Below are 16,321 nucleotides of genomic sequence, written 5' to 3' on the forward strand. Positions count from 1 at the left end.
TCGGAGCAAATCTGTTCAGGCAGCCCATTCCTGGCGAATATGGTTCGTAAGACTGTGATAGTTTTTTCTGTGGTGGTTGAGGACATTTTTATTACCTCTGGCCACTTCGAATGTGCATCCACCGCAATTAAAAACATCGAGTCCATAAAGGGACCAGCAAAATCAATGTGCACCCTTTGCCATGGAGATGAGGGCCACTCCCATGGATGTAGAGGGGCTTGTGGTGGGGCGTTTTGGACCTTCTGGCATCCTGTACAGCTCTTGGTCATCTCTTCGATTTCTCTATCGATTCCCGGCCACCACACAAACGCTCTGGCTAAGTTCTTCATTTTTACCCCTCCCAGATGACCCTCATGAAGCTCATTGAGCACTCTATCCTTCAATTTGGGTGGAATTACTACTCTGAATCCACACATCAAGGTTCCTCTGCACACTGACAGCTGTTCTCTTCTCGGCGAGAATGCTGGCAGCAGTGGTTCGCCATGTGCTGGCCATCCCTTCACCGTTAAATCATAGACCCAGGAGAGTGTCGGGTCATTTCGTGTTTCCTTTTCTATGTTTGCATTCATCACAGGGAGACATTCGACAATAGTCGAGTGGAATAACTCCACTGGATCCACTGCCAGTTCTTCTTCCACCGTCGGCAACGGTAGGCGCGACAATCCATCAGCATTCCCATGCTGTTTAGTTCCTTTGTACTCGATGTCATATTGGTGTGCCCCTAGGAAAAGGGACCACCTCTGTAGCCGTTGTGCCGTCATTATCGGTACGCCCTTCTGAGGGTTGAAAATGGAGACGAGAGGTTGATGATCAGTTAGTAGAGTAAATTTCTGACCGTGCAGGTAGTGATTGAACTTCTTCACCCCCCACACCAGGCTGAGGGCCTCTCTGTCAATCTGGGCATAGTTACGCTCGGCTGAAGTTAACGAGCGTGACGCAAAAGCTATCGGCCTCTCAGAACCATCAAGGAATTTATGTGACAGTACCGCCCCAATGCCGTAGGGAGACACATCACACGCCAGTCTTATCGGTAGTGATGGGTTGTAGTGAGCCAATACTTCTCTTGAAGTGATTAGGTCCTTACTCTTCTGAAAGGCCCGCTTACATTCATTGCTCCATTTCCATGCTACTCCCGTTCGTAGTAGGGCGTTCAGTGGATGCAGAATTGTGGACAAACTCAGCAAAAACTTATGGTAGTAATTCACCAATCCGAGGAATGACCTCAGTTGTGACACATTTTCAGGCGCTGGAGCCTTAACTACCGCTTCAATTTTGTCAGGGGACTTATGCAACCCCTCTTCATCAATCACGTGGCCACAATACGATATCTGTTTCTTAAAAAACTCACACTTGGGGCGATTGGCTCGTAGCCCATGTTCACGTAGTCTAGTGAGCACCTGCTCTAGGTTGGCAAGGTGTTCACTGTCATCTTCACCCGTCACTAGGATGTCGTCCAAGTAACACTGAGTCCTCGGAATCCCTTGCAGGACTTGTTCCATCGCTCTTTGCCATATCGCCGGAGCTGATGCTACTCTGAATACCAGTCGATTATACTGGTAAAGCCTGTTGTGAGTGTTTATCGTGAGATACTTCCGAGAGGATTCTTCAACCTCCATCTGCAAATATGCTTGCGCTGGGTCAATGTTTGTAAAACGCTTCCCTCCGGATAGTGAGGCGAAGATATCGTCTATCCTTGGAAGAGGATATTGTACTGTGTGAAGGACTGGGTTCACTGTCACCTTGAAGTCCCCACAGATGCGAACCTTCCTTGGCTCCTCAAACTTATTGCTAACGTTTTCTTCATGACAGGAACGATGGGTGTCGCCCACTTGCTCCAGTCTACCTTAGATAACATGCCTGCATTCTCCAGCTCTGCCTCGACGGCTGGGCGAATTGCATATGGTACCGGTCTTGCTTTGAAAAACTTGGGAATTGCATTCTCCTCTATTTTTATCGAGGCGGTTACGCCTTTAAGAGTGCCCAGTTCTTGTTGAAATACCTCTTTGGCGTCAGCTAAGATTGTTGACAATCGTCCAGGAGTGACGTCGTCATCCTTTTTACCAGCCACCGTCAGTGCCTGAATGGAGTGCCAGTCTAAACTTATCTTTCTGATCCATTCACGTCCCAATAACGGTGGTCCACCATCTTGCAGAATGTAGAGATACAATTTCCGTATTTTCTTGCCGTTGTATTCGACAGGCACCCTTATTTTTTCTCTGGGGTATACTTTTTGCCCCGTATACGTCCTCAAGACAATGGATGTCTCTCTCAAGGGTATGTGTGAGAATAGCCGCTCGTAGTCTCGTCGATTCATGACGGTTAGAGCTGATCCTGTATCCAATTCCATTTTGACTTGAGACCCTGCTATCGTGAGGGTGACCCAAATGGTTCGGTGATCCTCTTTTGCGATTACGTTGTGAAGTTTGAGACAGCTTAGTCTCTTGTTCCCGGATTCACTATCGCTCATCTGGTCTTCGGAACTACTGTCCGTCATCTTTTGTACTTTCCTGTACGGTTCCTTAGTAGCCTTTTTATTGTCGTTGGTCTTCTTCTCAGACCTGCAAACTCGTGCAATGTGTCCCATCTTTCCGCATTGCCTGCATATTTTGTCCTTGGACCAGCAGTCCTTCTGGTCACGGTTTGTTCTGCCGCAGCGATAACATTTTGCAAATCCCCGTGTCATTTCGTGGGTGCCGTATTCCTGTGGCTTTTGTTGTATTTCCGCAGCTCCCCTTGCTGCTGCTTCGTACGATACTGCCACGCTGAAAGCCTTATCTAGCGTCAGCTCTTTCTCGGAGAGTAACCTCTTCTGGGTTCCTTCACTCAGGAGTCCACAGACAAATTTGTCCTGTAAGGTATCTGCCAGTCCTGCTCCGAACTGGCAGTGCTTTGATAGCTTGCGTAGTTCCGTAAGGTAATCAGCATTGCTCTCATTTTTATGCTGATTTCTCCTGTGGAATTTAAATCTTTCTATCAGCAGCGGTGTAGGATTTAGGTGTTCCTGTAGGATAGCAACAATTTCATTAAAACTCTTTGCCTTCGGTTTGGCTGGAGTAATCAGGTCCCGCAATAGGCCGTACGTTCTTGCGCCCATTAAATTTAGCAATACCGATGCCTTTTCCCCCTCGGCTATTTAGTTTGCCTCGCAATATACCTCGACTCTTTCCACATACGTGGTCCAGTCTTCTATTGCATTATCGAAGGCAGTGATATCGCCAGTCTTTGGCATCTTGAAAATCTAAGATGGCATCTCCCGCGCTTTTCCTTCGTCCCCGATGGATCAAAATGGCGCCTCCCGCGCTTTTCCTTCTTCCCCGCCGAGTTAAGATGGTGCCTACCGCGCTTTCCCGCCGCTGCTGTCAGCGCCGCTCTCCACGGTATTTTTATTTTTAACCGTTCCCGTCGTGGAGCGGACCCTCTGGGACACTTCCCTCCCTCTTCTTAGGTCCGAACGCTGCCCGGCTGCGAAGCACCGGCCGCGCCCTGTGTGCTCCACCCTCTCGCTCTCTCTCAGCTTCCTGACTCGCTGCCCGGCCCCGTTGCAGAGCCACCCGATCGAGCTCTAGCCCGCCGCAGCCCAGGAAAGATCAGTGCACTACCTGCCACCAGCCCGATTAGCTGGGAAACCACAGACTGGGGAACCAAGCCTGGCTCTTGACAGTCTCTCCTGCAAGTTTTCAATCCGATGATTTGGAGGGCGGTTGCCCACGGTCGACGCACGTTTCTCGAGTTTCGTTGGATTTTTTTTTTTTCTTTTCTGGCTTCGACCTTCAATAACGTCGTCTGAGGTGCTGCCGAGTTGCAGGTAAGTTCGTTTCTTACTCGTCGCCGGTATTAAATCCGTGTGTTAATGGAGACACGGAATGCAGGAGTTGGTTTAACAAGTCTTTACTGAATGGAGACAATCTGGAAACTGAAACTACAGAAGCCTGCCAGGGCCTTTTATACAAGGATGGTCACTGCCGGTACTGCAGTCTGAGACCAGTTATTCCCTTAAAGGGACATACACAACAGTCTGCATCACCAAAAGCCGTTCGCACAGGATAACAGCACACACCACCTCCCACCCCCCACCAACCCCTGTCTGCAGGACTCTCTCTCCCCCCCCCCGCCCCCCCAAGTACCATTCCCCAGCCAAGGGCACCGTGGGAGCCCCATCACCACACGGACTGCAGCGGTTCAAGGCGGCGGCTCACCACCACCTTCTCAAGGGCAACTAGAGATGGGCAATAAATGCCGGCGAATAAGAACAAATGCTTTGTGAACACAGGAGGCCGAATCGTCCCAATTGAGCCAAGCTGAGGAGTTAAGTCGCATCTTATGTATAATTTTACAGCACAGAAACAGGCCATTCGGCCCAACAGATCCATCCGGTGTTTATATAATGTGAGGAGGACACAAAGAGACTGCGAAGGGATATAGACGGTTAAGTGAGTGGGCAGTGAGGCGGCAGGTGGAGTATAATGTGGGGAAATGTGAGATTATTCACTTTGGTAGGAAGAATAGAAAAACAGAATATTTTTTAAATGGTGAGAAACTGTTAAATGTTGGAGAGCTGGGTGTCCTAGTACAGGAAACACAGAAAGCTAGAGTGCAGGTACAGCAAGCAATAAGGAAGGCAAATGGCATGTTGGCCTTTATTGCAGGGGGTTGGAGTATAAGAGTGAGGAAGTCTTGCTCCAATTGTACAGGGCCTTGGTGAGACCACACCTGGAGTACTGGGCACAGTTCTGGTCTCCTTATCTAAGGAAGGATATACTTGCCTTGGAGGCGGTGCAACGAAGGTTCACTAGATTGATTCCTGGGATGAGAGGGCTGTCCTATGATGAGAGATTGTGTAGAATGGGCCGATACTCTCTGGAGTTTAGAAGAATGAGAGGTGATCTCATTGAAACATAAAAGATTCTGAGGGGGATTGACAGGGTAGATGCAGAGAGGATGTTTCCCCCTGGCTGGAGAGTCCAGAACCAGGGGTCACAGTCTCAGGATAAGGGGTCGGCCATTTAGGACTGAGAGGAGGAGGAATTTCTTCACTCCGAGGGCGGTGAATCTTTGGAATTCTCTACCCCAGAGGGCTGTGGAGGCTCAGTCGTTGAGTATATTCAAGGCTGAGATCGATAGATTTTTGGACTCTCGGGGAATCGAGGGATCTGGAGATCGGGCGGGAAAGTGGAGTTGAGGTCGATGATCAGCCTTGATCTTATTGAATGGCGGAGCAGGCTCGAGGTGCCGAATGGCCGATTCCTGCTCCTATTTCTTATGTTCTTATTCACACCAGCCTCCTCCCACCCCTCTTCATCTCACCCATCACCATATCCTTCTATTCCTTTCTCCCTCGTGTATCAAGCTTTCCCTTAAATGTATCGATACTATTCACCTCAACCACTCCCTGTGGGAGCGAGTTCCACATTCTCACCACTCTCTGGGTAAAGAAGTTTCTCCTGAATTCCCGATTGGATTTATTAGTGACTGTCTTATATTCATGGCCCCTAGATTTGCTCTCCCCCACAAGTGGAAACATCTCTACATCTACCCTATCGAACCCCTTCATCATGTTAAAGGCCACTTACGGCGCTATGGAGAACTACTGCCGCAGGAGTTCGAATGGATCGGTTGTGGGGACTGGTGAATGAGGCCCTGTGAGGTGGCTCTGTGGTGGCCTGTTGCCAAGAGACAGAAGGTTGAATACACAAGAACTTCCTTTAGACTGGGCAGCGCGAGTGAGCGCAGAGGTTACGTCACCCGTACTCAAGATCAACATTATCGCGCTTTGGCGGACGTGATAGAGACACTTCATGAAATGCAGCCTTTGGCAGTGACGGCCACATCCCGAGAATAAACACACACCACAAAGACACACAAATGTTCCACTGCGGTCACTGGCCAGCATCAGAAGCTGACTTTTCCCCTCCTTAACCAGCAGGAAGTTCCATTTAGATTCAAGATAACTCGAGAGCAGCTGTAATTTCAGAAGAGATTGTGGCAGAGTTCCAGCTCTCCATCAGCGCGCCATCGCTGGGTATAGAGGAGAAACAGAGGGTCAGATGAAGCGACCTCACAGTAAGAGTGAAGCCAAGTCCATTCTACTGATCCCTCGAGCCAAGAATCCCGAGAATGAAACTCCTACTGATCATTCCAGGGTGAAAAACGGGAACAGTGTCTTGGAGCACGTGTAGCAGGGATCACAAGAGGCAGGGAAACAGACCCTCCCCCATCCCGAGAAGCCTCCTGCCCCTTCCCATCCTCTCCTCCCACTCCCAACCCTCGTCCTGTCTCTCCTATACTCCGAACCCCTTCCCGTCCCCTCTCCCACCCTGAACCCCCTTCCTGTCCCCCTCCCCCACTCCGAACCCCCTTCCCATCCCCCTCCCTCACTCCGAACCCCCTTCCCGTCCCCCTCCCTCACTCCAAACCCCCTTCCCATCCCCCTCCTCCACCCTGAACCCCCTTCCTGTCCCCCTCCCCCACTCCAAACCCCCTTCCCTCCCCCCTCCCCCACTCCGAACCCCCTTCCTGTCCCCCTCCCCCACTCTGAAACCCCTTCCGATACCATCCCCCTCCCCCACTCCAAACCCCCTTGCCGTCCCCCAACCCCACTCCGAACGCCTTCCCATCCCCCTCCCCCACTCCGAACCCCCTTCCTGTCTGAATGGTCTACTCCTGTTCCTACATTCCAAGCCAGATTGTAAACAATCCAGTCAAATGGTTCCAGGGTGAGGGACATCAGTATCGTGGAGAGACTGGAGAAGCTGGGATTGTTCTCCTTGGAGCAGAGAAGGTTAAGAGGAGATTTGATAGAGGTGTTGAAAATCATGAAGGGTTTTGATAGAGTAAATAAGAAGAAACTGTTTCCAGTGGCAGGAGGGTCGGTGACCAGAGGACACAGATTGAAGGTGATTGGTAAAAGAACCAGAGGGGAGATGGGGAGAATGTTTTTTACGCAGCGAGTTGTTGTGATCTGGAATGCGCCGCCTGAAAGGAGCAGATTCAATAGTAACTTTCAAAAGGCAATTGGATAAAAAACAACAACTTGTATTTATGTAGAGCCTTTAACGTAGTAAAACGTCCCAAGGCGCTTCACAGGAGTGTTAGAAGAAACAAATTTGACACCGTGCCACAGAAGGAGAAATTAGGGCAGGTGCAAAGAGGTGGGTTTTAAGGAGCGTCTTAAAGGCGAAGAGAGAGGTTTAGGGAGGGAATTCCAGAGCTTGGGGCCTCAGCAACAGAAGGCACGGCCACCAATGGTTGAGCGATTATAATCAGGGGATGCTCAAGAGGGCAGAATTAGAGGAGTGCAGATATCTCGGGGGGTTGTGGGGCTGGAGAAGATTACAGAGCTAGGAGGGGCGAGGCTATGGAAGGATTTGAAAACGAGGATGAGAATTTTGAAATTGAGGCGTCGCTTAACCGGGAGCCAATGTAGATCAGCGAGCACAGGGGGTGATGGGTGAACGGGACTTGGTGCGAGTTAGGACACGGGCAGTCGAGTTTTGGATGACCTCAAGTTTACGTAGGGTGGAATGTGGGAGGCCAGCCAGGAGTGTGTTGGAATAGTCAAGTCTAGAGGTAACAAAGGCATGGCTGAGGGTTTCAGCAGCGGATGAGCTGAGGCAAGTGCGGAGTCGGGCGATGTTATGGAGGTGGAAATAGGCGGTCTTTGTTATTCTGCGGATATGTGGTCGGAAGCTCATTTCAGGGTTAAATATGACACCAAGGTTGCGAACAGTGTGGTTCAGCCTCAGACAGATGTTAGGGACAGGGATGGAGTCAGTGGCTCGGGAACGGAGTTTGTGGCAGGGACCGAAAACAATGGCTTCGGTCTTCCCAATATTTAATTGGAGAACATTTTTGCTCATCCAGAACTGGATGTCGGACAAGCAGTCTGACAATTTAGAGACCGTGGCAGGGTCGAGAGAAGAGGTCGTGAGGTAGAGCTGGGTGTCGTCAGCGTACATGTGGAAACTGATGCTGTGTTTTCGGATGATGTCGCCAAGGGGCAGCATGTAGATGAGAAATAGGAGGGGGCCATGGATAGATCCTTGGGGGACACCAGAGGTAACGATGCTGGAGCGGGAAGAGACGCCGTTGCAGGTGATTCTCTGGCTGCGATTAGATAGATAAGAATGGAACCAGGCAAGTGCAGTCCCACCCAGCTGGACGACAGTGGAGAGGCGTTGGAGAAGGATGGAGTGGTCAACCGTGTCAAAGGCTGCAGACAAGTCAAGAAGGGCGAGGAGGGATAGTTTACCTTTGTCACAGTCACAAAGGATGTCATTTGTGACTTTGATGAGAGCTGTTTCAGTACTGTGCCAGGGCGGAAACCTGATTGGAGGGATTCAAACATGGAGTTGCAGGAAAGATGGGCACGGATTTAGGAAGCAACGTGTTCAAGGACTTTGGAGAGGAAAGGGAGGTTGGAGATGGGGCGGTAGTTTGCAAGGATGGAGGGGTCAAGGGTTGTTTTTTTGAGAGGGGTGATGACGGCAGATTTGAGGGAGAGGAGGACGTTACCTGAGGAGAACCGTTAACAATGTCAGCTAACATGGGAGCCAGAAAAGGAAGTTGGGTGGTCAGCGGTTTGGTGGGAATAGGGTCAAGGGAGCAGGAAGTGGGTCTCATGGACAAGATGAGCGCGGAGAGGTCATGAGGGGAGATCGGAGAGAAACTGGAGAAAGATGTGAGTTCAGGGCTAGGGCAGGGGGGAACCTTAGAGGAAGTTTGGCCCAGTGGGCTAGGGGAAGGAAGGGAAGTGGCAGAGGCAGCTGAACGGATGGCCTCAATCTTAGAGACAAAGGAGTCCATGAGCTCCTCACACTTGTTGTCGGAGGTGAGGGTGGAGGAGACAGGGGAGAGGTTTAAGAACATGGTTAACAGTGGAGAATAGGAGTCGGGGTTTATCTTTGCATTCCAGAATGCAATTCCAGATTCTGGAATAGTGAGCAGTTTTGGCAGACGAGAGCAGGGCCCGATAATGCTTTATGTGGTCCAGACAGATCTGGCGGTGAATGGCTAAACCAGTTCCAACCATATTCGTTCAAGTCTGTGTCCCTTGGAGTTAAGGGAGTGAAGATGTGGCCCGTACCAGGGGGAATGGCCAGGGTGAGAGAGGGTAATTGTTTTAATAGGGTCTAGGGCATCAAAGGTGGTGGTGAGGGTGTGGTTGAGCAGATCGGTAGCTGCAGAAATGTCATGGTGAATGGAGGGCCAGAGGCTGGACAGTTGGGATTGCCTAAGTGCAGTTGTAAGAGAGTTGGGAGAGAGTTTTTTCCAGGGGCGGACACAGAAGGAAGTAGGATTGGGTGGGGGTGGGGGAGGGGGAGGGGGTGGAGAGCGATACGAGGAAGTACTTAAAGAGGACTGATTTGCAGGGCTCTGGGGAAAGAGCAGGGGGGAGTGGGACTAATTGGAGAGCTCGTTCAAAGAGCCAGCACAGGCACGATGGGCCGAAAGGCCTCCTCCGGTGCTGCATCATTCTCTGATACTAAATAAGGAGCAGCACGAACCAACTCAGCAAAATCATCCACTCCGATAAACTCACACATCCTTCAACTAAAATAAATTCTTAGTACAAGAGAGATTTTAGGAAACAGATTCTGTTGAAAAGATAAGAAAGGCCATTCGTTCCCACTGCTGGTTTCTATTTGAATTCGTCTGCAATTCGTGTGCTTCTAACACGGCTGAAATTCTGGTTAAGAGTTGTGTTTAAGGGAGGAAAGGAAATTGCGTTTAAACCAGCGTAGCAGAGAGAGCGCGCGAGAGAGAGAGTGTGAGAGTGCGAGAGAGAGAGAGAGTGCGAGAATGCGCGAGAGTGCGAGAGAGACAGAGAGAGAGAGCGTGAGAGTGCAAGAGAGAGAGAGAGAGCGAGAGAGCGAGAGAGCGCGAGAGCCCGAGAAAGAGAGGGAGCAAGAGCAAGATTAGACAGAATGACAGAGTGTAAGGTGGCTCCGAGTGCAGACTGCGAGGATACTGTTACTGAGCATGAAGCTGGGAGAGGAAACTCCCCAATCCAGCTTCCCTAGCGTGCAGCACTCAGCCACACACACCAGGATCACACCAGCTTTGATCCCCGGGCTAAGCGGAGTCAGCTAATCTCAGCAGTGAGGCTACATGTGGAATCAGGGCCAGGGAGCGGATCATCAGCAGGGGTCCTGCCCAGGGAGCACTGCTGAAAACAGCGGACATTAAGAGGATGGGAACGGGCTTGGCCGAGATACAAATCCCTGGTCAAATCTCACACAAATGCGCCGTGTGTCCAGAAATAACCACACAGGTTACGTACTGATGTCATAGAGTCATAACGGCACAGAAGGAGGCCATTCGGCCCATCGAGTCTGTGCCGGCTCTCTGTAGAGCAATCCAGTCAGTCCCATTCCCCCGCTCTATCCTCGTAGCCTGCAAGTTTATTTCCCTCAAGTGCCTATCCAGTCTCCCCTTGGAAACATTGAGTGTCTCCGCTTCCACCACTTCCGTCGGCAGCGAGTTCCAGGTCCTCACCACTCGCTGCGTAAAAAGGTTTTTCCTCACATCCCCCCTGTATCTCTACTCTCATTCTACTCCCATATTCTCTCTTTGCCAATCTTATTTCCATCTTCACATCCCCTCTCAACTTATTGTATTTGGTCTGGTTCTCCCTTGAAGAATTCACCTGACATGCATCATACACCCTCTTTTTTTGTTTCATCATCTTCTCTATCTCCCTCGTCATCCAAGGAGCCCTTGCTTTGGTTCCCTTACTCTTCCCTCTTGTTGGAATGTACCTAGCCTGTACTTGGAACATCTCCTCCTTAAAGATCTCCCATTGTTCTGTTATAGTTTTTCCTGTCAGTCTTTGGCTCCATTTTACCCTGGCTAGATCCTTTCACATCCCATTGAAGTTAGCCCTATTCCAGTTTAGAAGTTCCACTCTAGATTGTTCCTTGCGCCTCTCCATTGCTAATCTAAATCTTATGATACGATGATCACTCGTACCCAAGTGTGCTCCCACAGACACTTGGTCGACCTGGCCCACCTCATTCCCCAGCACCAGATCCAGCAATGCCTCCTTTCTAGTTGGGCCAAGAACATATCGGTCAAGGAAATTCTCCTGAATACATTTCAGAAATTCCTCCCCCTCCTTTCCCTTTACCCGAGCATTATCCCAATCGATATTTGGGTAATTAAATGTCCATGCACTTGTAAACAGTTCGCTCCGGTGAAGGGATCATAGGAACAAGAGGAGGCCATTCAGCCCCTCGAGCCTGTTCTGACATTCAATGAGATCATGGCTGATCTGTGACCTAACTCCATCCACTCGCCTTGGCTCCATATCCCTTATTACACTTGGCTAGCAAAAATCTATCGATCTCAGATTGAAAATTATTAATTGCGATAGCATCGACAGCTTTTTGTGGAAGGGCGTTCCACACTTCTATGAGGCTTAGCGTGAAGAAGTGTTTTCAAAGCCCATTTAAGACACAAATTAACAATGAGGGAGTTAGAATAGAATCAACTACCAAGGAAGGACATTGAAGCGGACAATGTCAATGGAGTCAGGGGACAATTAGATTCATTTCTGGCAGAGCGCGGAGCGAGGCGAGAGGGTGGGGTCGAGGGATATGGGGAGAAGGTGGGTGGGTGAGGTTGAGGGATATGGGGAGAAGGTGGGTAGGTGGGGTTGGGGGATATGGGGAGAAGGTGGATAGGTGGGGTTGGGGGATATGGGGAGAGGATGGATAGGTGGGGTTGAGGATATGGGGAGAAGGTGGATAGGTGGGGTTGGGGATATGGGGAGAAGGTGGGTAGGTGGGGTTGGGGGATATGGAGAGAAGGTGGATAGGTGGGGTTGAGGATATGGGGAGAAGGTGGGTAGGTGGGGTTGAGGATATGGGGAGAAGGTGGGTAGGTGGGGTTGAGGATATGGGGAGAAGGTGGGTAGGTGGGGTTGAGGATATGGGGAGAAGGTGGGTAGGTGGGGTTGGGGATATGGGGAGAAGGTGGGTAGGTGGGGTTGAGGATATGGGGAAAAGGTGGGTAGGTGGGGTTGGGGGATATGGGGAGAAGGTGGGTGGGTGAGGTTGAGGATATGGGGAGAAGGTGGGTAGGTGGGGTTGAGGGATATGGGGGGGAAGGTGGGTAGGTGCGGTTGAGGATATGGGGAGAAGGTGGGTAGGTGGGGTTGGGGATATGGGGAGAAGGTGGGTGGGTGAGGTTGAGGATATGGGGAGAAGGTGGGGTTGGTGGGGTTGAGGGATATGGGGGGGGAAGGTGGGTAGGTGGGGTTGAGGATATGGGGGGAAGGTGGGTAGGTGGGGTTGGGGATATGGGGAGAAGGTGGGTGGGTGGGGTTGAGGATATGGGGAGAAGGTGGGTAGGTGGGGTTGAGGATATGGGGAGAAGGTGGGTGGGTGGGGTGAGGATATGGGGAGAAGGTGGGTGGGTGGGGTTGAGGATATGGGGAGAAGGTGGGTAGGTGGGGTTGGGGATATGGGGAGAAGGTGGGTAGGTGGGGTTGAGGGATATGGGGAGAAGGTGGGTGGGTGGGGTTGGGGATATGGGGAGAAGGTGGGTAGGTGGGGTTGAGGGATATGGGGAGAAGGTGGGTGGGTGGGGTTGGGGATATGGGGAGAGGTGGGTGGGTGGGGTTGGGGATGTAGGGAGAAGGTGGGTGGGTGGGGTTGGGGATATGGGGAGAGGTGGGTGGGTGGGGTTGGGGATATGGGGAGAAGGTGGGTGGGTGGGGTTGGGGATATGGGGAGAGGTGGGTGGGTGGGGTTGGGGATGTGGGGAGAAGGTGGGTGGGTGGGGTTGGGATATGGGGAGAGGTGGGTGGTTGGGGTTGGGGATATGGAGAGAAGGTGGGTGGGTGGGGTTGAGGATATGGGGAGAAGGTGGGTAGGTGGGGTTGGGGATATGGGGAGAAGGTGGGAGGGTGGGGTTGGGGATATGGGGAGAAGGTGGGTGGGTGGGGTTGGGATATGGGGAGAAGGTGGGAGGGTGGGGTTGGGGATATGGGGAGAGGTGGGAGGTGGGGTTGGGGATATGGGGAGAAGGTGGGTGGGTGGGGTGAGGATATGGGAGAAGGTGGGTAGGTGGGGTTGGGGATATGGGGAGAAGTTGGGTGGTGGGGTTGGGGATATGGGAGAAGGTGGGTGGGTGGGGTTGGGGATATGGGGAGAAGGTGGGAGGGTGGGGTTGGGATATGGGGAGAATTGGGTGGGTGGGGTTGGGGATATGGGGAGTGGTGATGGTGGGTGGGTGGGGTTGGGGATTTGGGGAAGGTGGTAGGGTGGGGTTGAGGTAGAGGGGGAAAGCGTGGGTGAGGTCGGGTTGGGGATAGGGGAGAAGGGGTGGTGTGGGGTTGGGTGAGGATCGTGGAGAAGGTGGGAGGTGGGGTTGGGGATATGGGAGAAGGTGGGTGGGTGGGGTTGGGGTTATGGGGTGGGTGGGTGGGGTTGAGGATATGGGGAGAAGGTGGGTGTGTGGGGTTGGGGATATGGGGAGAGGTGGGTGGGTGGGGTTGGGATATGGGGAGAAGGTGGGTGGGTGGGGTTGGGGATATGGGGAGAAGGTGGGTGGGTGGGGTTGGGGATATGGGGAGAGGTGGGTGGGTGGGGTTGGGGATATGGGGAGAAGGTGGGTGGGTGGGGTTGGGGATATGGGGAGAAGGTGGTGGGGTGTGGTTGGGGATATGGGAGAAGGTGGGTGGGTGGGGTTGGGGATATGGGGAGAAGGTGGGTGGGTGGGGTTGGGATATGGGGAGAAGGTGGGTGGGTGGGGTTGAGGATATGGGGAGAGGTGGGTAGGTGGGTTGGGATATGGGAGAGGTGGGTAGGTGGGGTTGGGGATATGGGGAGAGGTGGGTGGGTGGGGTTGGGATATGGGAGAGGTGGGTAGGTGGGGTTGGGGATATGGGGAGAGGTGGGTGGGTGGGGTTGGGGTATGGGGAGAGGTGGGTAGGTGGGGTTGGGGATATGGGGAGAGGTGGGTGGGTGGGGTTGGGGATATGGGGAGAGGTGGGTGGGTGGGGTTGGGGATATTGGGAGAGGTGGGTGGGTGGGGTTGGGGATATGGGGAGAGGTGGGTGGGTGGGGTTGGGGATGTGGGAGAAGGTGGGTGGGTGGGGTTGGGGATATGGGGAGAGGTGGGTGGTTGGGGTTGGGGATATGGAGAGAAGGTGGGTGGGTGGGGTTGAGGATATGGGGAGAAGGTGGGTAGGTGGGGTTGGGGATATGGGGAGAAGGTGGGAGGGTGGGGTTGGGATATGGGGAGAAGGTGGGTGGGTGGGGTTGGGGATATGGGAGAAGGTGGGAGGGTGGGGTTGGGGATATGGGGAGAGGTGGAGGTGGGGTTGGGGATATGGGGAGAAGGTGGGTGGGTGGGGTTGAGGATATGGGGAGAAGGTGGGTAGGTGGGGTTGGGGATATGGGGAGAAGTTGGGTGGGTGGGTTGGGGAGAAGGTGGGTGGGTGGGGTTGGGGATATGGGAGAAGGTGGGAGGGTGGGGTTGGGGATATGGGGAGAAGTTGGGTGGGTGGGGTTGGGGATATGGGGTGAAGGTGGGTGGGTGGGGTTGGGGATATGGGGAGAAGGTGGGAGGGTGGGGTTGGGGATATGGGAGAAGGTGGGTGGGTGGGGTTGGGGATATGGGAGAAGGTGGGTGGGTGGGGTTGAGGATATGGGGAGAAGGTGGGAGGGTGGGGTTGGGGATATGGGGAGAAGTGGGTGGGTGGGGTTGGGGATATGGGGAGAAGGTGGGTGGGTGGGGTTGAGGATATGGGGAGAAGGTGGGTGTGTGGGGTTGGGGATATGGGGAGAGGTGGGTGGGTGGGGTTGGGGATATGGGGAGAAGGTGGGTGGGTGGGGTTGGGGATATGGGGAGAAGGTGGGTGGGTGGGGTTGGGGATATGGGGAGAGGTGGGTGGGTGGGGTTGGGGATATGGGGAGAAGGTGGGTGGGTGGGGTTGGGGATATGGGGAGAAGGTGGGTGGGTGTGGTTGGGGATATGGGAGAGGTGGTGGGTGGGGTTGGGGATATGGGGAGAAGGTGGTGGGTGGGTTGGGGATATGGGGAGAAGGTGGGTGGGTGGGTGGGAATGGGAGGTGGGTAGGTGGGGTTGGGGATATGGGGAGAGGTGGGTAGGTGGGTTGGGGATATGGGAGAGGTGGGTGGGTGGGGTTGGGGATATGGGGAGAGGTGGGTAGGTGGGTTGGGATATGGGAGAGGTGGGTGGGTGGGGTTGGGATATGGGGAGAGGTGGGTAGGTGGGGTTGGGGATATGGGAGAGGTGGTGGGTGGGTTGGGATATGGGAGAGGTGGTGGTGGGGTTGGGGATATGGGGAGAGGTGGGTGGGTGGGGTTGGGGATTATGGGGAGAGGTGGGTGGGTGGGGTTTGGGATATGGGAGAGGTGGGTGGGTGGGGTTGGGATATGGGGAGAGGTGGGTAGGTGGGGTTGGGGATATGGGAGAGGTGGGTGGGTGGGTTGGGTATGGGAGAGGTGGGTGGGTGGGGTTGGGATATGGGAGAAGGTGGGTGGGTGGGGTTGGGGATATGGGGAGAAGGTGGGTGGGTGGGGTTGGGGGATGGGGAGACGGGACACATTTATTCGGGGCTGATGGTCTTTTTCTGATCCTAGAAATGCTCCTGTTTTTATGTAAACTCCTCGCTAAATCACGTGGCTCGGGTGAGCTGTGTAGTTTAGCTCACCGGCACATCTCCTTACCTGACCGTATTCCTTCTCAATGGCAGCTCTCTGTTTACTAAACAACCTGGCACAAAACATAAAAACACAGGGAGGTCAGAGAGGTGAAGCTCAGTCACCTGATGAACACAGCCTGATTACAATCTAAACAAAATATCACCAAATCCCTTAAAGTGCAGGATTCAAGCCTGTAATCCAGGCTGACACTGTCAGAGGGGCAGTACTGAGGAGCGCTGTCGGAGGGGCGGTACTGAGGGAGCGCTGTCGGAGGGGCGGGTACTGAGGGAGCGCCTGTCGGAGGGGCAGTACTGAGGGAGCGCCGCACTGTCGGAGGGGCAGTACTGAGGGAGCGCCGCACTGTCGGAGGGCAGTACTGAGGGAGCGCCGCACTGTCGGAGGGGCAGTACTGAGGGAGCGCCGCACTGTCGGAGGGGCAGTACTGAGGGTGCACCGCACTGTCGGAGGGGCAGTACTGAGGGAGCGCTGCACTGTCGGAGGGGCAGTACTGAGGGAGCGCTGCACTATCAGAGGGGCAGTACTGAGGGAGCGCTGCACTGCCGGAGGGGCAGTACTGAGGGCGCACCGCACTATCAGAGGGGCAGTACTGAGGGAGCTGATCCTCCGCATGCCCGATACGAGACTCC

General features: G+C 53.4%; 1 protein-coding gene across 3 annotated transcripts in view; it reads right to left on the reverse strand.

Moving 5' to 3' along the window:
* Positions 1-16,321, reverse strand: part of LOC147114393 (F-BAR and double SH3 domains protein 2-like) — a 176,306-nt gene that overhangs the window by 144,536 nt on the left and 15,449 nt on the right. For all 3 annotated transcript variants that reach the window (XM_085996065.1, XM_085996064.1, XM_085996063.1), the window contains one exon: positions 15,699-15,744. In XM_085996065.1, coding sequence (XP_085852191.1) covers positions 15,699-15,744 — 46 coding nt within the window. The remainder of the gene's footprint in view (positions 1-15,698; positions 15,745-16,321) is intronic.

This window comes from Somniosus microcephalus, chromosome 8 (genome assembly GCF_052327205.1).
Source record: "Somniosus microcephalus isolate GS21.2 chromosome 8, FLI_Smic_1.0, whole genome shotgun sequence".
Classification (NCBI taxonomy): domain Eukaryota; kingdom Metazoa; phylum Chordata; class Chondrichthyes; order Squaliformes; family Somniosidae; genus Somniosus; species Somniosus microcephalus.